At 42.4% G+C, this 26,659-nt stretch overlaps 1 protein-coding gene and 1 long non-coding RNA gene across 3 annotated transcripts in view; one reads left to right on the top strand and one right to left on the bottom strand.

Moving 5' to 3' along the window:
* The window catches only part of MTR (5-methyltetrahydrofolate-homocysteine methyltransferase), a 72,059-nt gene extending 67,695 nt beyond the window's left edge, over positions 1–4,364 (top strand). Inside the window, exons 32-34 of one of the 2 annotated variants that reach the window (XM_077345403.1) lie at positions 1,504–1,616; positions 1,760–1,872; positions 2,592–4,364. In XM_077345403.1, coding sequence (XP_077201518.1) covers positions 1,504–1,616; positions 1,760–1,846 — 200 coding nt within the window. In that variant the 3' untranslated portion in view covers positions 1,847–1,872; positions 2,592–4,364. Of the gene's footprint in view, positions 1–1,503; positions 1,617–1,759 lie in introns of both variants that reach the window. The other variant, XM_077345393.1, reaches the window with a different exon arrangement.
* The window catches only part of LOC143841289 (uncharacterized), a 38,297-nt gene extending 11,638 nt beyond the window's left edge, over positions 1–26,659 (bottom strand). Inside the window, exon 1 of the long non-coding RNA XR_013232657.1 lies at positions 26,317–26,659. This is a non-coding gene — a long non-coding RNA (uncharacterized LOC143841289). The remainder of the gene's footprint in view (positions 1–26,316) is intronic.

Raw genomic sequence — 26,659 nt, 5'->3', positions numbered from 1 at the left:
CTGTTTGTTTGCAAAAGTCAAAATAATGATATGCAAATACTATAAGATTATAAATTACAAATGGGCACCTACAATACTCGTAGGGGGGGATCCCTCTCACCAATCACTACTGAATCCCCTTGAATGGAGATTCCCAGTGTGTGTGTGTGGGGAGACTTGCACAGGGGAATCCCATGTCCCTCCCCCCTCACACACACACACACACACACACACCAAATTTAACATAGCTTTTGAGCCTAGCAACCTCCTCAGATGCTGCTTGGCATGGTGTGGCTGCCCCTGGGCCCTCCATCACCATGAGCTTGGGGGGGGGGATACCAAACCTGGTGCAGTGCAGCATGGCTCTTGAGATGTCAAGCCCAGCTCATCTCTCAAGCTGCTGCCACCATTGCCACGCTCAGTGCGTCTCACAGTATGCCAACTTCCTAGTGATCCCTGGCACCAGGGAAACCCGCTTGGCCTCAAACAGGGCCAGAGCTTTTTCCATCCTGGCGGAAAGAGCTTCCAGAGAAGATCAGTGCCTTGATGGAACTTGGAACAGTTCCGCAGGGCCTGCAAAAGGGAGCTCCTCAACCAGGCATTCGATTGAGGTTGACCCGTGCCATCACTTCCTCCTGAGCCCCCTCCTATGGCACCCACCATAATTCTGCCCAACTCACTGGGCTATCAGTATGAATTAATTTAATGCTTCCCACATTCCCACAAGCGGGCATGTACATGTACAGAGCTATGCTTCCCAACCATATTCTGCATGATAGTGCCACTTCTGGGGTTTTTCAAGGTCTAAAGAATGTTTCAGGGGTTTCTCATGGCTAAAAAGTTGAGAAAGGCTGATACAGCAGCATTCATTCGAACAGAATGTTCCAAAGTATGGTACTAGTGCTTGTAACTAAAAGCTCCTTAAAGTGGCTGCAATATCCATGATGAAGATCTCCCCAGGAATAATTTGCAATACAAGTCAGAATTCCAGTGCTTGTTCTGGGGCGTTCTGTTGCCTTCACTGAATGGAAGCTGCATCAGTGGTGCACCTTCTGACACTGCTAGGTATCATCAGAAGCCTTACATCTCACCAACAAGGAGGCCTTGTTGCAACTCCTCACAGCACCAGTATTAATTCTTTGACAACTAGGTTAATGCTGGTGCAGGGAGGAACTGCAGCGTGGGCTGGACTCTTTATGCTACATAAGAGACATGATAAGCAGCAGGGGCTGCTGTAGCTCCTGTGTTCCCCAAAGCGCTATAAGAATTCAGTCTCTGTTTTTATAGCACACTTCTTTGCAAGCACTCAGATTAACTCATATTCTTGAGAGGATCAGTTTTTACATCAACAGTGAGGTAGGCCAGTATATTACACACCTGGGAAGGCAAAGACAAGGGCATATTAAACAATGGTTTGCTTTAAGCCAACCAACTTGAACAAAGAACATAATAGCTCATTCTCTTAATGGTTTGCACTACACTGGATTCTAAGTAACCACAGATGTTTTCTTTTGACACTCTCAGGTATTCAGTTGACTGAGTCTCTAGCGATGATGCCTGCTTCAGCAGTATCTGGTCTCTATTTTTCTAATCCTGAATCCAAATACTTTGCTGTTGGAAAAATATTAAAAGATCAGGTAAAGAGAATGGCAGCCTTGTGGCTGTTCTCATGGGGAATGGTTGGTGAAACTTACATTCTTAGATTTATTTGAGCATATTGAAAAATGAAAGCTTCAACAGTGAAGATGCTAAATCAGTTAACCTCTTGTTTATTCTGCAGGTGGAAGATTATGCTTTAAGGAAAAACATTGCGGTGGCAGAGGTTGAAAAATGGCTGGGACCCATTCTTGGATACGATCCAGAATAACTGTCTATATAAGAGGTGGGAGGCAGGTGAGCTCAGGGAACAACTATCACAAGGAATCCACTTTAAAATGACTGCCCATGTTGGCCATCCCCAACAAGGGAAGCCATTTAGGTGCAGCAGCCAGGCATGTGTGTTGAGGAGTCTTCTCTGTGCCCCAGCAAACCTGGAATCAAAATGTTGGCAATAGAGGAAATCCTTACAACTTGGCTACTCTGGGAAATCATTTAAAGTGATTTCAGTCTGACTATTCCATGCAGAGCATATGTGCCGCTTTGGTTCCTAATTGGAAGTCCCTTCTAGTTGGTTTTAAAATGTTGATTACTGAGATGTATAAATATTACTTGTTCCTCCCTTGTTAAATATTTTAATAGAATAGTTTTCATTTAAATGTACCCTTAGCACAGTGCTACTGAAGCGCTACGATGAACCCATGCCCATAATTATTTCCTTGTGGGAATATTATACTTTGATTGAGGGTGACCATAACTATTAAGAATTAAATGGGTACACACATCCATCCCAAGGAATTGGTCTTTGATTGTACGTATGTAATGATAAATACTTCGGAACAAGAAAGCAATATAATGTGGAACATCAATGAGTGTCTCGGTTCTTGTTTTTCTCTGTTGTGCCTATATTCAGGCACTACTTTCCTCAGTGGGCTTCCAGATAACTCACCCTTGCTTAGCTCTTTGCTTTCTTATGGACTCAGGATAATCACAGCTTTTATAATATCTACTCTTAGGTAATATGTACTTCTCACAGACTGCATTTTGTTCCTGCTGAAAAGTGCTCTGTTGCTTGTGGAATACATCAGTAGCTGCAACAGTTCTATCTGCAAGCTTTTCTTCTGGATCCAGCCAAAAACTGTTCCTGTAACCATTTCTTGATATGTTTGCTTAATCCACATATCTGTTATTTTTATTATTACATTGCTAGTCAGCAAGTAAATAGCTTCTTCAAGAAATGTCCTTGTATTTCATCCTGAACTGTCATCTCAGGACTCTTTTTGCCCCTCCACAATTATTGTAAGAGCTGCTGCAGCATGGCTTCTTTCTTGTCACGCTGATAACTTTAGAGGCCATGGATCAGTGGTGTCTCAGTTTCTAGGAGAGGTGACATTGGCTATATTTTGGACTTCTGATGCTGTCTGACTATGTCATGAGGTGGTAATACTGGAATTGGTCAGATCTATAACATGACTGGGGGTGGGAGGGCAGTATTCAGATCAGAAGACTGAAGGAGGCATATAGGGCAGTGGTTGGCAAGAAAAATATAGCAGTGGAAATCCTGGAAAACTCAAAAGGATAACCAGCAACCAACTTGGAAGTAAAAGAAGAGGAGTTGGTTTTTATACTCTGCCTTTCACTGCCCAAAGGAGTCTCATAGTGGCTTACGATCGCCTTCCCTTCTTCTCCCCTCAACAGGCACCCTATAAGGACGGTGAGTCTGAGAGAGTTTTGAGAGAAACTGCTCTGTGAGAACAGCTTTTAACAGGCCTGTGACTAGCCCAAGGTCACCCAGCTGGCTGCATGTGGAGGAATAGGGAGTGGAACCCAGGTTGCCAGATTAGAAGGTGCCATTCATAACCACTACCCAGCCTCGAGTCTGCTCACCAGCATTCTTTGGCATCACTATGCAGAGAAATATTATGCCTACATATTTGCATCTTCTTGATGTCCCACCCCTGAGAAGAGCTTTTCTCCTGGCACGAATGAATGCTTTCCCCTCAAAGGTCTTAGAGGGAAGATTCCACCGTATCCCATACCATGTGAGACTCTGTCCGTGTGGTTCTGGCTGCCCTGACTCTGTCTCACACGTTTTGTTAGATTGCCCCTTATATGAGCAGTGTCGGGATGACAGGTTTGTTGCTTTGCTGGGAAACAAGCCTTCTGTAAGTAAATCTATGACCTTGCAATTTCTGCTCTCTGACAAAGACCCAGAGGTAACCATTTTAGTTGCCAGAGTTTTAACTAAGATGCTTTTATAATATGCTGCCTACCTTGTATTTTATCTTTTATAGTTTATTTAATCATTTTAAGATCTGTTAGGTTATGTAACCCCATGGCCTATTTTATTATTTTGTTGAAATTTTAAACCCTATTTTTATATGTCCTATACATATTTTATGCCAATAAAAGGTTACTGACTGACTAACCACTACATCAATGAGAATTAAAGGATTGTTCCATTTGAAGAAACCTAAAGTAAATCAGTCTGCAGTCTGGATCTGCAAAGCTACCCAAGGATGCTACTGTTTCTGTGATGCAATTTGCTTGCATCTGTTTATTGAACCAATACTCAAAATTGCTTCTTCAAAATATTGCAAATCCTGACAGTGTTCTAGACTCTGATATGGAAATTGTTATGTAAATAGATGTCTTTTCAAAATACATTTATAACCTGTTTGGGATTTGTATAAAGGTCACTACATTCTTCTAATGTATTTTAAATGGCGGTTCAAATTGAGACTCAAAATTTGCCATTAGAATTTGGTTCAATAAAATAACACTACAGATGTACTGTTTGTCTTGTTTCAAAAAATAGAAGTTGATCTCCAGTTATCAAAATAGGGTAGATCAAAATGAAAAGCAATTAAAATTATACATATTTTGATTTTGGGATACGGAAAGGGTTACTTCCAGTCTATGTTTTTCCTTCTGTTGTAAGTAACAATGAAACTCTAATATCACAAGTGGTCTTAACCATTGGTTCCAGTGACAAGGTTATACCCCATCAACCCTGGTGGCGCAGTTGTCATTCTTTGGCGCTGTCTTCAACGTCAGAATCCCAGTCATGGGTGCCGACGATGGTGCTGGCGTCATGGAAGAGGTTTGGCAGGGATACTCCCTTGCCAATGTCAAACAATCGCGCTGATGTCCTTCAACACTTGATGTCCAGAGACCACCTGTCATTGGGGGATTGCGTGGTGTCGAGGGATTGCCCAGCACCAAGAGATTACAAATTTGTTATGAGGGTAAAGTGGTAGAGGCTGTGAATGATATATCCTTTCCCAAGCTCTTCAGAGGGAGGGGGTGGTTTAGAATAATAAAATAAGACTTCCAAAGCACATCCAAACATACTAAAGACAAGGGCTGTCTTGTGCTTCTATGTACCCTTGGCAAGGCCCTCAAAATAAACATCAGCAAGATGACATAAAAATTATTTACAGTTTTTTAAAATTACCTGGCAAAACATTTTTTGTGCTGGCTTCCTTTCTTCTGATCTAGTTGTCAGTGGCCCCATTCTTGGCTTGATTCCCAATTATTTCTTTCCAAGTATACCAAATTTCTCTTTTATACAGTAGATTGGAAGGTTCATTTTCAATAGTTGTGTGGAGAAATAGACCGGGCATGTGGTATTAGCCTGCCTGTAATCATAGTTCTAGGTTAGTACTCACTGAATGCATATTTTGCATTCACCTAGCAAAGTTGTAAACTTTACACAGATATCTGGGTAAAGGTGTCATTTTGCTGGGAGTTATTACCAAGTGCTTAATGCAGACTTCTGATTGGATTCTGTGGGATGGATCCTGTGATGTCCATTCTTAAACAGTAGCATCCTGTGAAGCAAGAAGGCTTTTGGACTTATGGAAGACTCCATCAGAGAAATACAACATCATTTGTGTCATGGAGGCATGGTATCCAAACCCCTTTACCAAGAAATCTTGTGATTAAATGGATTTGCTTTGTACATTATGCTGAGCTTCATAAATTTGATCTTTTCCCTAGTGTTGGTCACTCTATTCTGGATTATATTTGATTACTTATTTATGGGAAAATATCTAATTCCAAAGTCACAGAATTGCAATTTCAATTTTTCACTTCCTGCCAAATTGAGGGACATCCAGGTTTCTCAATAATTTAAAGGATTTCAAAACTTGTACCAAGCCATAACCCCTCCAATACCAATATGTCCGTAGCTCTCATCCACTTTATATGCAAACCCTTTGAACTGATAACCCTCTGCCCCTGAGTCTTCTCACATTCAAGCCATTCTTCAGTATGAAGTGGCCATGCCTTCCAAAAGTAAATTGACTCTTACTATTCTTAATGTTCCCTTTTGGTTTTTACGTACGATTTTGATTGATCCTAAAAAATGTCTGAGGATGTCTTCTTAAAAGATACTCCCCTAGCTGGTTGTTAGTTACTCTGCATTGTGAATCTGGCGGACAACCAATTCTTCCTGGAGTGTATCGACCTCTATTGAGGAAAATATTTAAAAGGGAGAAGTATTTCAAATCATGTGAAGGTGCTACTAGGTCCATCCCTCTACTTTCATCCAGTGTTATGTAATGAGCCTTCCAGTATGAACTGGTATAGCATTTGGGAGAGCAGTCCATCACAACCTGTTTTTCTGAGGATACCTCAGCCTGTCTGGGCACATGAGTCTTCCATTTGTTAGACTGAAGAGACTGCAGAAAGAATCTGCAGGTTGCTTATTCATGGCTGCTGTTTTCTAAACAATCATGTGTATAGGCTCACAGTCAGCCTCTGTAAATGTCTAGCACGCTTAGGATACCTTTCCACTGCAGTTACAGTGAATCTGAATAGGAAAAGATTATTTGCCTGGGGCCTACTTTCATTTTCTTTAGTTGCCAAGATAAAACTTTCCTTGCTGCATGGGCTTTTAATTAAGGTTTCCCCCCCCCCCCTTCTTTCAATAGGTCTGTGGTGCGCTTCCTAGGAGAGCTGCTTTATGAATATTGTAATTAGTCTGGCATTTTATGTTGCCCTTATGCCTTGGGTGCATTTTTAATGGTTTTGTTTTAGTAGTAAGTCACCTGGAGCTTGTCTCTAGAGGGGTGGCATAGAATTTTTCCAGATAAATAAGCATTCTGTTTTCGTGTTTTGTCACCTTTCTCTAAATGAGCACCCTGTGATTCTTCAGGTTTTACCTTTTTTGTGTGTTGGTAGCTCTTTCCACTTGCTCCTGCCTTCTTCCTTCCTCTCTGAATCCTGGTTATTCCTATTCCATATGTGGTGTGGGCCCTGAGTACCTGAAAAAACTGCCTCTCTATCTACATCCCCCAGAGAGCACTACACCCCACTAACATAAACAAATTGGTGATCCCTGGCCCCTGGAAAGCTCATCTGTCCTCAACCAGAGCCAGGGTTTTCTTTGTCTTGCTCCCACCTGGTGGAGTGAGCTCCCAGACAAAATCAGGGCCCTGCCAGAGTGAAAACAACCACCCTGAACCACAAGGGAAGGCAGTATATAAATATAATAAATCAAACAAACACAGGATTATTAAATGGCCTTCCCATAACAAATGTTTAAATTCTTGTAAGTTCTTGTTTAAAATAGAAAGGGAAACAAACAAAAAGGTAATATTGTTAAGAATAATTAAATAGTAACTAACTATGCCAATTAATTAATTATAAATAAAATGCATAGTCCAATACTGTGGAATATACACACCCCATAACAAAACTGTCTGTTTGATGCAGCATTCTAGTAGGCACTTATATGCAGTTTATGTAGGATGCTCTTTTTCTCATAATGAAGTTTGTGGAGAATGTAAATAGAATGCTATTTTGTTCCACATGGATCTGAGATAGTGATAGGTTCTTGATACACTTGTGTGTTGACAGTGACCTTGTGAGAACAAATGTGTAAAAATCCTTCTGCAATTTAGGGAAAGGCTGCTTGGCAGAAAACACTGAGATAAATGTTGCAGTGATCAAGGGACTCGTTTAACAACTGCTCTTTAGATATATGTTGGTATTAATTGTACTCTAGTGATCATTATAAATCATGCTGCCTTTTAGAAGCATGGTTTCAATATTGCTTCTGCTAAGTTGTTTGGAATTCCAAACACATTTGTCTTTTGCACTCATTCTCAGTGCAATGGCTAAACTGAGACTAAACTAAGTCTATTCCTGGCATTCTTGGAGGAAATTTTGGCCCTGGACCCATACCAGTCAAGCTTGTGTCCTGACCACGGGGTGGAGACTGTGCTTGTTGTTTTGTCAGATGATCTCCAGTGCCAGCTGGATTGGGGCAGTTCAGCTATCCTCATGCTTTTAGATCTGTCAGCCGTGTTTGATGTAGCCGACTTTGAGTTGTTAGCCCACTGCCTCACTGGGATGAGGATTAGAGGGACAGTCTTACAGTGGCTGATCTCCTTCCTTAAGAACTGAACACAGAGGGTAGCAGTGGGGGAAGAGTTGTCTGACCACTTTTACTCCTTTGTGGAGTGCTGCAGTGGGCGATATTCTCCCCTATGCTTTTTAACATCTGTACAAACCTTCTGGCACAACTAGTCTTGGGCTTTGACTGAGGTGTTACCAGTATGTGGATGACACCCGGTTCGATGGATGGATGGACGGACGGACGGACTCTCCCCCGGAAACATTTGCCAGACATTTGGAAGCAGTGTCTGGATGGCTCAGGCAGAGTCATCTGAAACTCAACTCCTCCAAGATAGAGGTCCCATGGCTAGGTAAAAGGGGACAAGATCAGGAAGCGCACCTCCACTGCTTGGACGGGATGTAGCTTATTATTTATATATTTATTTAGATTTTTATACCACTCTTCCATACAGCTCTGGGCGGTACCTGCAGCCAGGAATTTGGGGGTGATCTTTGATGCCTCCTTATCTATGATGGCTCACATGAAGGTACCACAAACTACCTGCACCAAGCTAGGCTACTAGCACCCTACCTGTCCTCAAAACACTTGGCCACAGTGATCCATGCAATGATCACTTCCAGTCTACTTCTGTAACTCGCTCTATGCCGGCCTTTCATTGTCTCTGACCCAGAAATTGCAATTGGTGCAAAATGCGGCTGCTAGGGTCATCTTGGAGGGCCCATGTCTAGCCTATGCTAAGGCAGCTGCATTGGTTACTAGTTGGCTTCTGGAATCAGGTTCAAGGTTTTGGTTCTGACCTTTATGGTCATCCGCCGCCTGGGTCCCACATCTTAGGGATAACTTTTCTTCTTATGCTCCCTGCAGAACTCTTTGCTCTGTGGGTATTTATTTATTTATTTATAATTGGATTTATATACTGCCGTTCGCAAAAAGGTCTCACGGCGGTTCACAATAAAATATAAAATCAAAGTAAAATCAGTAAAAGTAAAATACCCCATTATTACAATAAAAGATGGCATTCTATTCTATAACTTTCCCCGCTTGTTCAGAGAGAGGTCAGAGGTTAATTCTGTAAGAGAGAGAGGAGAGAAAGACTGGCCGATGGATTAGGGATCTTGGATGGAACCTGGGCTCTGCCCTGGCCTCAACCATATGCCTGGCAGAAGAGCTCTGTCTTACAGGCCCTGCGGAAAGATGGTAGTTCCGACAGGGCCCTTAGCTCCTCCGGGAGCTCATTTCACCAGGTTGGGGCCAGGACCAAAAAGGCCCTGGCCCTGGTTGAGGCCAGGCGAACGTCCCAGGGGCCCGGGACAGTCAGTAGATTCATACCCGCAGAGCCGAGAGCCCTGCGGGGGGGGCATAAGCAACCAAACAGTCCCGCAGATAAGTAGGACCCAAGCCGCGTATGGCCTTAAAGGTTAATATCAACACCTTAAAATTGACCCAGAAACAGACTGGTAACCAATGAAGATGACTGAGTACCGGCTGAATATGGGCCCTCCAAGGTGTCCTAGTGGGGACCCTAGCTGCCGCATTTTGTACCAGCTGTAACTTCCGGATCAAAGTCAAGGGCAGGCCCACGTAGAGCGAGTTACAGTAGTGTAGTCTGGAAGTGACCGTTGCATGGATCACAGTGGCTAGGTGTTCCGAGGACAGGTAGGGTGCTGGTAGCCGGGCCTGGCGAAGATGAAAAAAAGCTGTCTGGGCTACTTTCGTGACTTGAGCCTCCATAGACAGGGAGGCATCAAAAGTATGAATTTGCTGGTTGTCCCTGGCCCCCAGGAGTCATGCATGACTTCGGCTAGGGCCTTCTCGTTCCTGGCCCTGACCTAATGGAATGAGCTCCTGGAAGAGCTGAGGGCCCTGATGGAGCTATCAGCATTCTACAGGGCCTGTAAGATGGAGTTTTTCCGCCAGTTGAGGCCAGGCTAGAAAGATCGGGTCGCTTCCTCTATAAGCCCCTCAGCCAGACATTGCCAGTAAATACCCTCTGGGATGATAGTGACAGCTGCGGTAGGGTATGAGGAGATGGGATGGGGGAGTTTTTTGTAGATTGTTTTTGCTGCCAATATTGGTTAAATGTATTAAGTTTTCTGTGGATTTTAATGTTCTTATTGTAAACTGCCATGAGCTGGCTGGGCTGGGAGTAGAGGTCAACAATTACAATAATAAATGAATAAATAAATATTGTGGTAGAACCCTTTCCCCTGGCATAGGAGTTATCTGTGTACAGAGAATGTTCTGTAGAGATGAATATTAAGTCATCAAAGCCTCCAGCTGTAGACTCAAGTGGTTGTACAGACCAGACACAAATTTACCTCTCCAAATAGAACTGAGCCTAAGATACCAGGTTTTTAAGACCTGACATGAGCATCTACAAATATTCATCTGTTCTAGGCAGTTCCTGTTTTGGTTTAATTGTAAACTATATAGGCAACTCAGCCCTGTCATACCATTGTGCCACTGATGCCAGTATGACACTATTGTAACTGGTGTGTATCCTATATTCTTTCAGCAGATAAATGCCAAGGTAAAAATGACTTGGCTCCCCTAGAGCTTGAATCAGTGCTCCAGGGGCTGTTCTGGTCCCAAAGCAGTTTATATGTTTCCAGAGACTGCTATTTCAATCTGGCAGCTGTCATTCCAGTTCCTGAGCACATATTCCAGTCCTGGGGCCTTCATTCTAGTCCCAGAGCATTTTATCTGGGTCCAGGGATGGTTGTTCCACTCTGAAGGCAGTCACTGCATAGTTACTGAATTATAAGGTTAAAAGGAAGGAGTAGGATCGAGACAGACTGCATTTATAGGAGACTTGGGGCTCCTATACTGTCCCAAGATGAGCACAGAAGTTCTCCCCTACAAACTCTTACAGCTGTGACTAATGAGTCTATTAGTAGGACTGTTGGATGGCTGTGAAATGACCTTGAGTTCCTGAGGGCTAGTGTTAGGGAGGGGTGTTTTCACCCATTACTGATATGTGATATACACTGAACTGAGAACAGGACAAAATCATGGACTTTGAATTTTAAAGAAAGCTCATTCCCTTGAAAGGGCCCTCTTATACTGGCCAACAAAGTCAAAGATTTTGAATGGAGCATGCTAATGTCTCTATTCAGCCAGTGCGTATAAAAACTGGTCAGGGTAGGAACTTGAGAAGGAGCACACATCTTTCAAATCAGCTATCAGAAAATCCTGCTTTTCACCCAAGAATCTTGAAACAAGTAGGATCAATGAGATGTGATTTTATGTGTGCATTACAAAGAATGTAAAGGAAAACTCACAAAAATATCAAAATGTCTTAGATTTGGATAAATCAACAAGAAACTGTTCTTCCCTTAAAATGATTGAAAACATGTTTTGCTGTGAACTTTTAATAGTAGATCAGAAAGAGGTGGAATTTGTTGACCAAGAGGTGCTGCCAGTATATATTTAGGGACAGAAGCTAGTTGTGGCTGTTATTTCTAAATATGCAATAATAACATGGGAACTAAATCAAGGTAATAGCTTATTTCATTAGGTAGCAAGTGGTGCTCCATATCATGCTGCAGTGTTTCAGATCCTCCTGTTGCTTTTCACTGTGCCACATACTTCTTTGTTGTTCTAAACATTTTTAGACCTGTCTCCATGAACAAATTGTGAGATTTGTCTAGCTCTTTATCTTGTGAGGGCTTTCCAGAGGCTTGTGACTAGTTATTGTTGGAAGGAGAATGATGACTAGATGGATGTTTAGTCTGCTCCAGCAGAGCTCATTTTTTAACATCAGCCTAAAGGCCTAATATTATTTTCCAGCACTTTGTAGGTGCCACTTCAACAACAAGCATGCTAATTTTTACTGCTGCACAAATTTTAAAAAAATTTAAAAGCAGAACTGTATTCACCAGGGTAGTGCCTCTCAAGGTCTCATTGAGAGTTCTGTGTAGTAACAGAAAACATAAGTGCCTGTAAACCCTATCAGATCTACTACTGATGTTATTTTTCAGTGAATGGGTTGGTGCAAACTTTTTGAACCATCTAAGGAAAGATTAAAAATAATCGTCTCACAAAATCCAGCAAGACAACCATTGATTTGGGTTGTACCCTGATGGATGATGATTTGACAGCTGCCAGATACAACACATGACTAGTATTTGAACATAGTGGAAGCTCGGTTCTTGCTGAGCACAAAGCCATCAGCCAAAGCTATTACGTGTCACATTTTGTTGTGATCTCTTCCCACCCCCCATCGCTGTTAACCATTTACTGGAACCTAAGAAAAACCATTCTGAACAATGTGCTGTAGAACCAGGGTTCAACCTTGTAGAGCCCGCCAGGCAACTTGACAGTTTCAAAGGTAGGCAGTGGGTGCCATCGAAAATAGCTGTCATGGGGGGCATTTGAAAATGTTGGGAGGTTCCAAGCCAAGTGTCTTTGCTGCAGGCTGTGCAGATGGGCCAAAACTGGACTGATATAGTCACTACAGCCCCCTCCAGTCAACCTTCTGGCTGCAGCATTTTGTACCAACTGAATCTGAAGGGCAGTCCCATGTAGAGCTCTTCTTTGTGAAGATTGAAAAGAGTTTATTTTTGTAATTAGGCTAGTTAAATTCTAGTTGGGATTTTGTATATTTAAAGTGCAATCCAGTACACGTTCAGTCCTGCAGTGTTCAAAGGGCCTTACTCATTACTTAGCATTTTCAAAATTGCAGCCTAAAAATATCAAGGAAGGCAGAGTAGTTAGAATGAAGGTTTCTGAAACTCAACATGGTGATGGAAAGTGTTGCCAGGTCACAACTGACTTTTGGTGACCCTGTATGGTTTTCAAGGCAAGAGACATTCAGGGGTGGCTTGCCATTGTCTGCCTCTGTATTGTAATCTTGGACTTCCTTGGCAGTTTCCTATCCAAGTACTCACCAGAGCCAATCTTGCTTATGTTCCAAGATCTGATGAGATAAGAATGAACTTAGCCATCCAGAGTATGCATTCATACTCCTACCATTCTTGTTTTTGCTGTTGTATGCAGGAACCCTAAATGCAGGTTTCCCTTCTTCTGTGCTGATTTTTCAGAAAACATTTTAATGCATAATTCTAAGTCTTATATGACTGACTTCCTTCCCATCAAATACACAAATCAGCTTGCTGTGTTACATTTAAGGACGGGCACAAACCACCTTATGATGAATTCTGATAAGTTTCAGGTTCAAGAATTTATGTTTATGGCAGATTAACTGGCACAAACATTCCTTGGAGTTTCAAGCTGTTCATGGAGGGTTGTGCTGGTTTGTGAATAGATACACTTCCAGGCAGACTTTCTCCACTCTAACAAAATGCTTATCAAACTTCAAACCAACAAGTTTAGCTTCTTTAAATAAAACCAAAACTTCTTGGCCAGATGAACTGCATCCAAGGGTACTGAAAGAATTTGCAGATGTAATTTCTGAACCTCAGTCCATTATTTTTGACCATTCTTGGAGAACAGGTGAAGTGCCAGAAGACTGGAACCGGACAAACGTCCCTATCTTCAAGAAGGGAGGAGAGGGGGACCCAGGTAACTACTGACCCATCAGCTTGATGTCTATAGCTGGCAAAATTTTAGAACAAATTACTAAACAGTCGGTCCTTGTGCAGCTAGAGCAGATGGGTGTAATCACTAAGAGGCAGCATGGATTTCTCAAGAACAAGTCATGTCAGACTAGCCTTATCTCTTTTTTAAAGAAAGTTACTACCTTGTTGTTGTTGTTGTTGTTGTTGTTGTTGTTATTATTATTATTAGATTTATAACCCGCCACTCCCTTGCGGCTCGTGGTGGGTAACAATATCACAAATCCCCATTTTGTTGTTATGTGCGAAGTCGTGTCCGACCCATCGCGACCCCATGGACAATGATCCTCCAGGCTTTCCTGTCCTCTACCATTCCCTGGAGTCCTTTTAAGTCCTCTACCATTCCCTGGAGTCCTTTTAAGTTTGCACCTACTGCTTCAGTGACTCCATCCATCCACCTCATTCTCTGTCGTCCCCTTCTTCTTTTGCCCTCGATCACTCCCAGCATTAGACTCTTCTCCAGGGAGTCCTTCCTTCTCATGAGGTGGCCAAAGTATTTGAGTTTCATCTTCAGGATCTGGCCTTCTAAAGAGCAGTCAGGGCTGATCTCCTCTAGGACTGACCGGTTTGTTCGCCTTGCAGTCCAAGGGACTCGCAAGAGTCTTCTCCAGCACCAGAGTTCAAAAGCCTCAATTCTTTGACGTTCGGCCTTCCTTATGGTCCAACTTTCGCAGCCATACATTGCAACTGGGAAGACCATAGCCTTGACTAAACGCACTTTTGTTGGCAGGGTGATGTCTCTGCTTTTTAGGATGCTGTCTAGATTTGCCATAGCTTTCCTCCCTAGGAGCAAGCGTCTTTTAATTTCTTTGCTGCAGTCCCCATCTGCAGTGATCTTGGAGCCGAGGAAAATAAAATCTGTCACAATCTCCATTTCTTCCCCATCTATTTGCCAGGAATTGAGAGGACCAGATGCCATGATCTTTGTTTTCTTGATGTTGAGTTTCAAGCCAACTTTTGGACTCTCCTCCTTCACCCGCATCAACAGGCTCTTTAGTTCCTCTTCACTTTCTGCCATTAGAGTGGTATCATCTGCATATCTGAGGTTGTTGATATTTCTCCCTGCAATCTTGATCCCAATTTGTGACTCCTCTAATCCCGCCTTTCTCATGATGTGCTCCGCATACAAGTTAAAAAGCCAAGGCGACAGTATACAGCCTTGCCGAACTCCTTTCTCAATTTTGAACCAATCCGTGATTCCATGTTCAGTTCTCACTGTTGCTTCTTGACCTGCATATAAATTTCTCAAGAGACAAATAAGATGCTCTGGTATTCCCATCTCTTTAAGAACTTGCCTCAATTTGTTGTGCTCCACACAATCAAAGGCTTTAGCATAGTCAATGAAGCAGAAGTAGATGTTCTTCTGGAACTCCCTAGCTTTTTCCATGATCCAGCATATATTGGCAATTTGATCTCTAGTTCCTCTGCCTCTTCGAAATCCTGCCTGTACTTCTGGAAGTTCTCGGTCCACATATTGTGGAGCCTAGCTTGTAGGATTTTGAGCATAACTTTGCTAGCATGAGAAATGAGTGCAATGGTGCGGTAGTTTGAACATTCTTTGGCATTGCCCTTCTTTGGGATTGGAATGTAAACTGACCTTTACCAATCCTGTGGCCATTGCTGAGTTTTCCAAATTTGCTGGCATATTGTGTGTAGCACTTTTATTGCAAAATCCTTTAAGATTTTGAATAGTTCAACTGGAATGCTGTTACCACCATTAGCTTTATTGTTGCTCAGACTTCCTAAGGCCCATTTGACTTCACATTCCAGGATGTGTGGCTCCAGGTCAGTAACTACCCCATTGTGGTCATCAGGAATGTTAAGCTCGCTCTTGTATAGTTCTTCTGTATAATTTTGCCACCTTTGCTTAATCTCTTCTGCTTCTGTGAGGTCCCTACCATTTTGGTCCCTTATCATACCCATCTTTGCATGAAACGTTCTCTTCATATCTCCAATTTTCTTGAAAAGATCTCTGGTCCTCCCCATTCTATTGTTTTCTTCTATTTGTTTGCACTGTTCATTTAAGAAGGCATTCTTATCTCTTCTAGCTTTTCTCTGGAATTCTGCATTCAATTGGGTGTATCTTTCTCTTTCTCCCTTGCCTTTCACTTCCCTTCTCTCCTTAGCTATTTGTAAAGCTTCCTCAGACAGCCATTTTGATTTCTTGCATTTCTTTTTCTTTGGGATGGTTTTAGTTGCTACCTCTTGTACAATGTCGCAAACCTCCGTCCATAGTTCTTCAGGCACTCTGTCTATCAGATCTAATTCCTTAAATCTATTTGTCACCTCTACTGTATATTCGTCGGGGATATGATTTAGTTCGTACCTGAGTGGCCTAGTGCTTTCCCCTACTTTCTTCAATTTAAGCCTAAATTTTGCAACAAGAAGCTCATGATCTGAACCACAATCAGCTCCTGGTCTTGTTTTTATTGCCTGTATAGAACTTTTCCATCTTTGGCTGCAGAGCACATAGTCAATCTGATTTCTGGTGATGGCCATGTGTAGAGTCGTCTCTTGGGTTGTTGGAAAAGAGTGTTTGCTATGACCATTGTATTCTCTTGACAAAATTCTACCAGCCTGTGCCCTGCTTCATTTTGTACTCCAAGGCCAAACTTGCCTGTTATCCCATATCGTTTTGCCTTTTGGAACTGTCCATAGAGTTTTCATGGCAAAGATACTGGAGTGGTTTGCCATTTCCTTCTCCAGTGGATCACCTTTTGTAAGAGCTCTCAGCTATGACCTGTCCGTCTTGGGTGGCCCTGCACGGCATGGCTCATAGCTTCACTGAGCTACACCCCCCCACACACACACACAGAGCACATCACTCTGTGGGAGCTAATGTTAGTGATTCCTGGCCCAGAGGAAGTGCACCTGGCCTCGACCAGGGTTAGGGCCTTTTCGGTTCTGGCTCCTACCAGATGGAATGAGCTATCAGAAGAGCTGAGAGATCTGTTGGAGCTGACACAGTTCCACAGGGCCTGCAAGATGGAGCTGTTCCACTACATGTAAGGCTGAAGCTAGGGCAAGGAAGTTCTTGGGATCCCCTCCCTCACGGAGATATCCAGACACCTATATCTCTTGACCATTCTCCTTGAGGCATAGGGTCTGGCAAGAGGGGATTTGTTGGGGTAGGTAAAGTTCTTGAGGGATTTACTCTTCCTGCTATATTGAGTTATGTAGTTTTATAAGTAATGTTTTATAGTATTTTATTGCTTTACTAGAGCCTCTTGTGGTGCAGAGTGGTAAGGCAGCAGGCATGCAGTCTGAAGCTCCGCCCATGAGGCTGGGAGTTCAATCCCAGCAGCTGGCTCAAGGTTGACAGCCTTCCATCCTTCCGAGGTCGGTAAAATGAGTACCCAGCTTGCTGGGGGGTAAACAGTAATGACTGGGGAAGGCACTGGCAAACCACCCCGTATTGAGTCTGCCATGAAAACGCTAGAGGGCGTCACTCCAAGGGTCAGACATGACCCAGTGCTTGCACAGGGGATACCTTTACCTTTTACCTTTTACCTTTATTGTTTTACTACTGTAAACCACCATGAGCTGGCTGGAATGGCGGTAAACAAATCAAATAAATAAAATATGTTACATAAATAGTTGACTGGTTAGACAGTCTTGTAGTTCAGAGATAAGCATAGCAAAAAATCAGAATTCTATGGGTTAATGTCAACACACACAAATAAGAGCATAAATAGCTCCAATTAACACTCCTAGAGACTGTTAAGTGCATCAAGCACAAAATTAGCATCCGTGAAGCCAAAAGATGTGTTTCTGGTTCTAATACATGAAAGTGAAGCATTTTTACCTCTCATATGCAAGTCTTCATCCAAATTTATCTACCTATGAATTAGTAAAGCAGCAGTGTGAAGGGGAATGAATTATTGCTATAAGGAAATAATGAAAACCAGATAAATAAAGCCAATGAACCACATTCTGTGTTACAGTGCAGTGAATGCTCCAAAACAATAAATTATGTATTTTCCTTGACAAATTATTTAGCATTATTTTATGCTGCATTTCATATTTATGGACCAAATATAGTGTTCCTGTAACTAATCACAAACAAGCTTTTATCTTTATTAGTCCAATTGAAGGGACCTATAGCAAGTTATTACCTTCTTGTGCACACTAACCAGATTGTTTTCAAGTCACCGGAATCATGTCAACTGAAAAGGTAACACAGAATATGTGCTTCAATAATCCAGAGCTATGACTTAAAATTTTTGAATAGGAAGCATCCTTTAGGGCAGGCATGGCCAAACTGTGGCTTTCGAGGTGCTGTTGGTAGGGGGTCACGGGAATTGCTATACATGGATATCTGGAGAGCCACAATCTGGACACGCCTGCTTTAGGGCCTCTTGATACTGCCCTGTGTTGATGCTGTTGTCTGGGATGAGGAATTTTCACATCAGTATCATCCAGCTCCCAAAAGCTGTCTACTACATACCTTCTCTCCTTCCAGGATTAACAAAGCACTTCAGGAGGAGATGGCAGACAGACATGCATGTATGCAAATATGAATAATCAGGGGCAGTCGAGATCTCCCCAAAGAGAGGGTACTATAAATCTACCCACCCCACCAAACCATTTCCATCAGTGTCATGCACAAGGCCTCTGGATCCTGTCCAGTTTGGTGTAATGGTTAGGAGTGCAGACTTCTAATCTGGCAAGCTGGGTTTGATTCCATTCTCCGCCACATGCGGCCACCTTGGACTCGCCACAGCACTGATGAAGCTGCTCTGACTGAGCAGTAATATCAGGGCTCTCCCAGCCTCACCTACCTCACAGGGTGTCTGTTGTGGGGAGAGGAAAGGGAAGGTGATTGTAAGCCGCTTTGAGACTCCTTCGGGTAGAGAAAAGTGGCATACAAGAACCAACTTTTCTTTTTCTCATTTTCTACCATTACCAAAAGACAAACTGTACTAAGTTCCTGGCAGCTTCCTAATACATTTTAATGCAGGTACAACAGACCATTTCCTAAAGAACAGGGACTTGTTTCCAAAAGTTGTATATGAAAGATGTCTTACGCACATTAATGTGGGGGTCCCTTTTTAAGCTAGTCAGAGGAGCAGGGAGATGGTTTGGACATTTCATATAACCTTCAATGTAATGTATATTAGACACATAACAGAATAACAAAAGATTTCTGTTTAGTGAAAGATGTCTCTGTACTTTTTAAGTACAAAAAAGGAGTTTAGAATATAATGGCCCAATAGTTCTATCTCTAAATTTGAAGGACAAATATTATCAAATATAAGAAAATATGCATGTATTTAACAAATTCAATAAAAACAAACAGACCCAAATAGTAGATTCGATTCAGAACACATTAATCCCAAAGACAGACAGTTATTAACCCTGACCAAATATGTTTGGGCCAAGTGGCCTTTCTCAGTGGTCAAACAATGTTGTTCCAGTCATTTTTTAAAACTTAGACCAATATGAAATTGTTTAAGATCAATATCTGTAACTTAAGGCAGAGATATAAATCAGAGGCCTCATTTTAGTTAACTTTCTTCCTTTGAAAAATGGTTCAATTGTGTATCTTTTCCTCATTGTCAATTTTTTTTAGATGCAGTCTGGAGCCAATAGTAACATAATTGTGCCTATAGTATCATATAGTACAATGCTGCCAGAATAATACTTCAAAGTATTTTCCATTTAAATAGAATCTGATAGCAAGCTAATATTCTTATTATTGCAACATCCCAGACCATTCCTATGTAGCTTTCCTTGTGGAAGCAAGTGTGCATTGGATTGCAGCCCTACCATTTAAAATAGATTTTTAAATAGACATTACTCTTTCTTCTGGCTGTATGCTGGTTCAGGCTTGACACCAAACCACAGTTGGAAGCTATGTGAATGCCTTATAGAGAAGCTTAAAGTATGGTCACAAGATCCCACCTCTTCTTCCCTTCTCAGGCAGTGAGCCATTTCATTCTGTTTTCACAGCATAATTAAAATGTAGCTGAACTGGCAAATTATGGCTTGTGCTTGCCCTTCCAACCAAGATGCCAAATAGTGATTTGTTCCTAGTTCAGAATATTTGTTTGTAGAGTGAGCCAGCACAAATTATAATTGCCTGATTTGGATAAAATGGCAAACTAGTTGTGGCAAAAAAGGAAGCAATTAATTAACTTACTGGAGAAGGGAAGAGAATCACACGAGCTTTTGTGGAAGTGCTATTTTAGTTCACCTCTGCAGCTTGGAAGTTGGACCATCTCTCTCTCTCTCTCTCTCTCTCTCTCTCTCTCTCTCTGAAAGCAACTCTTTGTCTTTAGTCTTCTCTCTCCTAGGATTGCCTGTGACAATGGAAATTCGTAGGTATTTTGACGTGGTACCTAGAAGGGATTCAGCTCTGCAGCCTGTGATGCCATACAGTCTGCTACTTCCTCCCAGGGAACTGATTTCTTTTGTTTCGAGTCATAATTTCCAAAGAACTCCAAGCCCCACCTTAGTCTCTTTCTGCTGCCTCTGTTTGCACTTGGATCTTTGGAGCCAGTGGAAAAGTAGGACTGAACTTATTCACTCTGAGGTTGAACAGATGACTTCTGTCTTGCCTTACCCACCTGGCCTCCAGTACTTAAATCAGTGTCCCATTAGCCACGAATAAGAACCTATCTCATTGGCATCTCCAAAATGAAAGATATCTACCAACAGATATCAGCATAATCTCACCATAAATTATTTTCCTGTCAAGATTATACTTTTCTGAAGTGGTCACAGACTGCTTCCATACACCTGCCCCCTCACCTGTAAACTTCAGATATTATTTGAAACTTCTCAGGCTTCTGAGACATCTCCCTCTCCTCCTTGTCCAGCCAGATATTCCACTAAACTACAACCTTTCCCCAACCCTATAAGGAAGTAATCCTTTTGTTTTTACAATTTGTTCTATAACTGAGGCTGAATCTGCCCCTATTGTGTATTTAGCTCCAATGTACTCTTCCCTGTGTATACTGCTGCTAGCCCAGCAATACCCTTGTGTTCTGAACTGCTATGAGAAATGTGTGTTTCAGCCTTTCCCTTTTGGATTATTTACTTACCTAGGCTCTTGGACCCCTGATTTGAGAGTTCCCAGGTCTCCTTGGACCTTCATAGATTGGTAGCTAAAGATATTTCTTTGGCTTCTTGCCTTCTATCTTAAGTGCAGCAAGATATATCTGGATATTTGTAATGAGTAGGTGTTTAATGGACATTCTAGTATTTGGTGTTGATATTGGACTGCTTGAGAGTACCATACCCCCAGCCAAAATATTTGAATTATTCTCTAAAACAAATTTTTACTTTGTCTGGATCTCCCATGGTCCTTCTGTACTTGTAACTAGGATTGCTAATCTCCAGGCTGGAGATCTCCTTGGGTTACAACTGATTGACAGGTGACAGGGATCAGTTCACCTGGAGAAAATGATAGCTTTGGAAAGTGGGTTCTATGGCATTATACTTTACTGAAGACCTTCCCCTCCCCAAATTTTAGCCTCCTCAGGCTCCCTCTTAATTAAAGACCCTTTAGTTTAGTAGTCTGGGCTAGACTAAAAAGTAACAGAAGGTTACTTTCCTTATATATAGAAGTAGTATCTTTAATTAAGAGCAACCCAGGGACACAACATTGCAAGCTAAGTGCTGGCAATCAGTTGGAGCCTTTATGGGACAAGAAGCAATGCTATGTGACGTTATGACATCACCTTTGGTTTGTATCCAGAAGTAATATCAAGATACTGTACTCATTTGCTCATTTATACTATAGTATTGTGATGTCATTTCTAGGTTCAGGCTGAAAATGACATCAAGATATTGTCATTGTGAAAAGTTGCTCATTGCTGCTACTGGAGCTAGGAGGCCTGGTGAAGGAGCTTGCCCAGAGGGATGGCAAATCTAACTGACACAATAGTGTCTGAGCACTGTTATATCTCATTTGCTTAGTGCTGATAATTATGTGGATGGTATTTTTAGATTTACTTTTGGACATGACTGTAAACAATTTATTTCCATACACACAGAATACTTAAGTGTGAATTTAGACTGAATTTGGAAAATAGATCATTGATCTACTGATCCATGTTTAGTGCACGTGTGTCTTACATGTGATAACAGAGCAAGCTTGAAATCCATAAAACATTTTGCAGTGCCAAATCATTATTAGACATTGTATCTGAACAATACTATAGTTGCAGCACAAAGAGTGTTGGTAATGTTTATCGTATTGCCTTCCATTTTACGACTTATGTAGACACTAGCATAAAAGCAGCCCCCCTCCCCGGCCAGGGCCAGCAGTGTGGAAAACATTTCCACCTGCCCCCGGAGCCGCGGGGAGGGCCTTGGATGCCGCCACGGGGTTTCGTGGCAAGGGGCAGATTGCTCCGGCCTCTCTGCCTCTGTGTGGAGCTCTGCGGAGGACCATGGAGTCTGCCACGGGGAAGGTGCAGAGAACTACATCCCTTCCCCGCCTCCCTCCAGAGGCATGCAGAGAGCCTTGCAGGCCAGCGTGGGGCTTTGGAGTGAGGGGCGGAGCATTCCATTTTCCCTCTCTGCTCCCTCCCAGAGCCCCACAGATAACCTTGTAGTCTGCCACAGGGCAAGGTACAGAACACTCCACCCTCCCTCCCTCCTCCCAGAGCCTTGCAAGAGGGCCTTGTAGGCTGGTGCAGGGCTTTGGGGAGAGGCGCGGAGCATGCCAGCCTCCCTCCCCTGGACCCTGCAGAGGGCCACACACCTTAGGGCAGAACCCTGCAATGTCCCAGACCTCCGTCCCCCCCTCCACTATTCGCACAAACCTCATGTGACGGCAGTGGTTGGGGTGAGTGATGGGCAGGCAGGGTGCTGCGGGTGCACCCTCCTTCAGGGTGAGGTAGCGTCTAGCTGCGAGGCTGTGTGAATGCCTCTCCGGCTCCTGGGGGCAGTTGCTGCAGGGGCTGTGCAGGCACAAGTAGAGTCTGGACAGCCAGATATGGGTGCCGGCCATGGGTGCTGACCACTCCGCTCATAGGGGCTCTTTACAAATATAAACAGCCACTATGTGGTACAGATATATTTAAGAAACATACTGCAACAATAAAGTACCTTTGAAATCTGTGCCAGTAATAGTTGGAGGAGCAACACATAATTAATTTTCCAAGTTGGGGCAATGAAGCATAGTTTTTTTAAAAATGTAGAGTGAAAATCAATTGGTCTAAAGTGCATTGTTTTTGCATATTAGACCTTCAGATTGCACTTCTAATGAACTTTATAGATCTTTACACAATCCCAATAGAATATTTATCTTGTTCTTGTATTTCCTGAAGTACAATTAAAGCCAGAGAGATACCAACTATAGTCAGAAAGGAACTCCTATTAATAAGGGTTATTTTCCCCCACTGAGGTATGTACCAGATTCTACTGAGACTGTATCTGAAACATCCTAATTCCATTTAAATTAAACATAATAAATGGATGATATCATTTAAAAGAAAAACCCATGATCTATTTTAGTTGACATGGTAATTATTGAGCATAATTCTTATTGATTTTCGCCCTGCTTTCTCTGCATTACAGCATAGTACCTCACTTCAGGATAAGTGTATGAGGGGCCAGAGACTGTGAAGTCATGGCAGAATTGTGGGAAGACCATTAGGGGCAGGAGTTCTAATCTGATGGGGTAGCCAGTGGGTGGACAGCCAATCAGAGGCTTTCAGATGCCAGTGATGGACCTGATTGGCCCATAACCCTTAACACCAACACCTCCTAGGATGCCTTACTGGTTTTATTTAGACTATCATGGTTACAGCTACACACACAGAGTGATTCATACTTCTGACAACATGCAAAGACTCCTATTGGTGGAATCTCCACCGCCATCCCAAGCACAGCCAGCTCGTGGCGGTTTAAACTCAATAAAACATAGCATAAAACATCATACTAACAATATCCAAAGAGTTACAAAATTGATGGTGCTTAACACATCTGACTCCTCCCCAATCTCTCAATGCCTTGACATCAGTATGGTACACAGTCAATATTACTTGTGATGTAACCCAAGGGGAGTAGATTGGCCAGTGGTTCTGGACATGGTCTAGCACCTAGTCCTGGAACTCAGGGCATGGGGTGGCCTGATCTTATCACCTCGGAACTTCCACCCACCTCAACCAAACACCTGCCGGAAGAGCTCTGTCTTATAGGCCCTGCAGAACCCAGAGAGCTCAGTCAGGGCCCACAGTTCTTCTGGGAGCTTATTCCATCAGGTTGGGGCCAGGACTGAAAAAGCCCTGGATCTGGTAGAGGCCAGGCTTTCGTCCTGGGGCCTTGGATGACCAGCAGATTCATACCCACAGAGCGAAGCACCCTGCAAGGGCCATAAGCAGGTAAGCGGTCTTGCAGGTAGATGGGACCCAAGCCATGTAAAGTCTTAAAGGTAAAGACCTTGAACCTGATCTGGAAGAAAACTGGCAACCATTATATAATCTAGAGTGGAGCAGGGATAGTAGAGATGATGATGGAGTCCTGGGGTGGAGTGGTACAGGTGTGTCCTGCCTTGGTTTTAGGCTTTGGGCTTTGGCCAGCCGTTACCAGCAATAGTTTGTACTTTAGGGTGCAAACAGACCAGCATAGGTCCTGTGAGTCTGGAAATTGCAGGAAGATCTAAATAAAGAATATTTACAGCCTGAAATTGTAATGAACAAGTAAATGGCTGGAGAAACATAGGAACTGAAGTGACTTTGCTCAAGCCTGGCCTGGTAAATAAAAATCAGTTTTTGCCAGGAAGGTCCTACAAGATCAAAGGCATAAGTGGCCCAAAACTTCAAGTGAAGTTAGCTTTACAGGGAAGTAGACAGTGTGACTTTGGGGGAAACTAGGTGATCCTCTTTTATTAGGCAACAATTTGGCCTTGGGGACAACAACAAGGACTGCAGTTGCTAGCAGTAAGCCTCAGGCTTCAGAAGGGCAGACATTACCAGCCAAGCAACCAAGAGGAGTTTGGGGCCACGTGCATTCCTTTTGAAGGGATCCATATGAGGGGAGAAAGCTTTCCCTTCAGCCTAACTTCCTGGAGATGAGCTGTACTTCCTGGGGATTTACAGGCCCCACCTGGAGGCTGGTATCTCTAAACTTCAGTGGGGTACAATGCTATAGAGTCATCCCTCCAAAGCAGCCATTTTTTTGCCTGGGAAGCTGATCTTTATAGTCTGAAGATAAGTGGCAATTCCAGGAGATCTCCATACCCACCTGGAGGTTGGCTATGTCTGGTCTGGAAATATTCCTTGAGGTTTGGCAGTGGGGTTTCAAACGTGTATAATGCTTCCGCAGTCACCTAACTAGTCACATAGCACCCCCTGGCCTATTTCAGGTCAAGAAAGCATTGCAGAGAGAAGGTAAGGTTGCCAGATTGGTATAAGTTCATCTTCTCAAATTCCACGCTACCTATGTGTGCATAAACCTGACTAGGCTCAAGACTGCTGTGCACAGAGACCTCCTCTTAGGGTTGCTAGCTTCCAAGTGAAGCATTAAACCCACACCAAACCATGAGCTAATGCCTGTTGCATTACAGAACATACAAACCTTTTCAAGATGTTAGAGTTTTTTTTATTTACAAAAATACAGACAACAATCATCATGCAGTATTTATTTTATATTATTGTTTTACTATGCTGATTTGAAAATTCTTTCTTAAAATTAGTAGTAACCTTTCTTGTTAAATACACAGAAATGATAGGGGTTAAGTATGACCGACTCCCTCAGTTGGGACTGAAAGTTTTCCATTATTGGAAGACTATCTGGGATGCTTGATTGCCCACTAATTCAGCTGCTGCTGCCACCACCTTAAAAAGCATATTGTTAAATGGAAAAGATATTTTATGTGTTGTGTTGAAATGCACTCTTTTGTTGTCTTTGTACCTTAAAATGGCAGCATAGCTCACTTTTGCACTTGCAAAATGCAACAATGACTCATTATACTGTAGGATATTTAGATTATGTATCCTATTGCAAAGGACAACAAAGGGCAAATGAATAATCTGTAGTTTAAAATGAGGTTATTTTAATGAGCCAACTATGTCCCTGGGGTGCACATGGCAACTGCTCCAATGATAAAAATGACTGAATTGCCATCCCTGCAGTATGAAAGTAGCCACAAGATGCAATATGGAAGTAAACAAAGTTTATCCACTAAGGTATGACCCATAACCCTGGATAAAGGGGTTCTAATAAGCTGTAAAATTTACTGGCATAGTGTTTGAGATGAATCTCCAACAGCAACAGCAATGCAATCTTAATGATAGGGTTCCATTCACATGTAAGCAAACAATTTTGATCAAGAAAATTTATGTGAAGATTTCTGCATTCCTACATATAATGCTCAAGGCAGCATCCTTGGGGCTGGAGTCATAGCAGTCATGTCTCAAGGCCAGTTTAGGTAACTACTTGGCCATGCAATTTTACATACAACTGGCATGATCACTAAAATATCTGATATTGATAGGAAAAATTATAAAATTGAGTTGTGGCAGGTTGCAGAGTTCACAGAAATTTTATCATATGAATGTTTTGTATGACAAAAATATATTTTTTAATATATTCGTTGACTAACTGTGTTTGTGTCAAGGGGAATCATTCCAGAAATTTCAGTATTACTTTTGAAATACTTAATTGTTGTGATTACAGATATACAAAAGAAAACGTCTAGTTGCCTCATTTACCATCTTTGTTATTGTTAGTATGTATTTGACAATTTGCTAGTCTAGAATAGCCTATGTGAGAGAAAACTGCAATTTACATCCAAGTGACAATTCATTAAATTATAGAGAAGAGCTAAGTTTTACAACATACCTATTCAATCAACCATGAGAGTCAGATTTCTTCTTGCGTGTGGCTCTTTCTGCCAGCTAGTATAATCAAATATGCTTTTGTTCTTCAGGACACTTAGGGGTGAAGCTGCTTTTCATGGATGGTCTTGGCACACAGACAATGATTCTCTTTTGCAAATACAGGCAATAACTGGTAATACAGAGCTGTCTGATTTTGGCAGTCCCAGCAGGGAGCAGAAATGGAACCTGGTGATTAATCATTCCCCATAAATAATAAACATTAAACAGTCTGAAGCAGGGCTTCAAATGAATAATCATTAAACTGTAACCTACAGGGTTCCCCCCTCCCCCATAATGACATTGAA

Source organism: Paroedura picta, chromosome 1 (assembly GCF_049243985.1).
Source record: "Paroedura picta isolate Pp20150507F chromosome 1, Ppicta_v3.0, whole genome shotgun sequence".
In the NCBI taxonomy this organism is placed as follows: domain Eukaryota; kingdom Metazoa; phylum Chordata; class Lepidosauria; order Squamata; family Gekkonidae; genus Paroedura; species Paroedura picta.
Note: the sequence above shows the minus strand (reverse complement) of the source record. Positions and strands in the feature narration are given on the sequence as shown.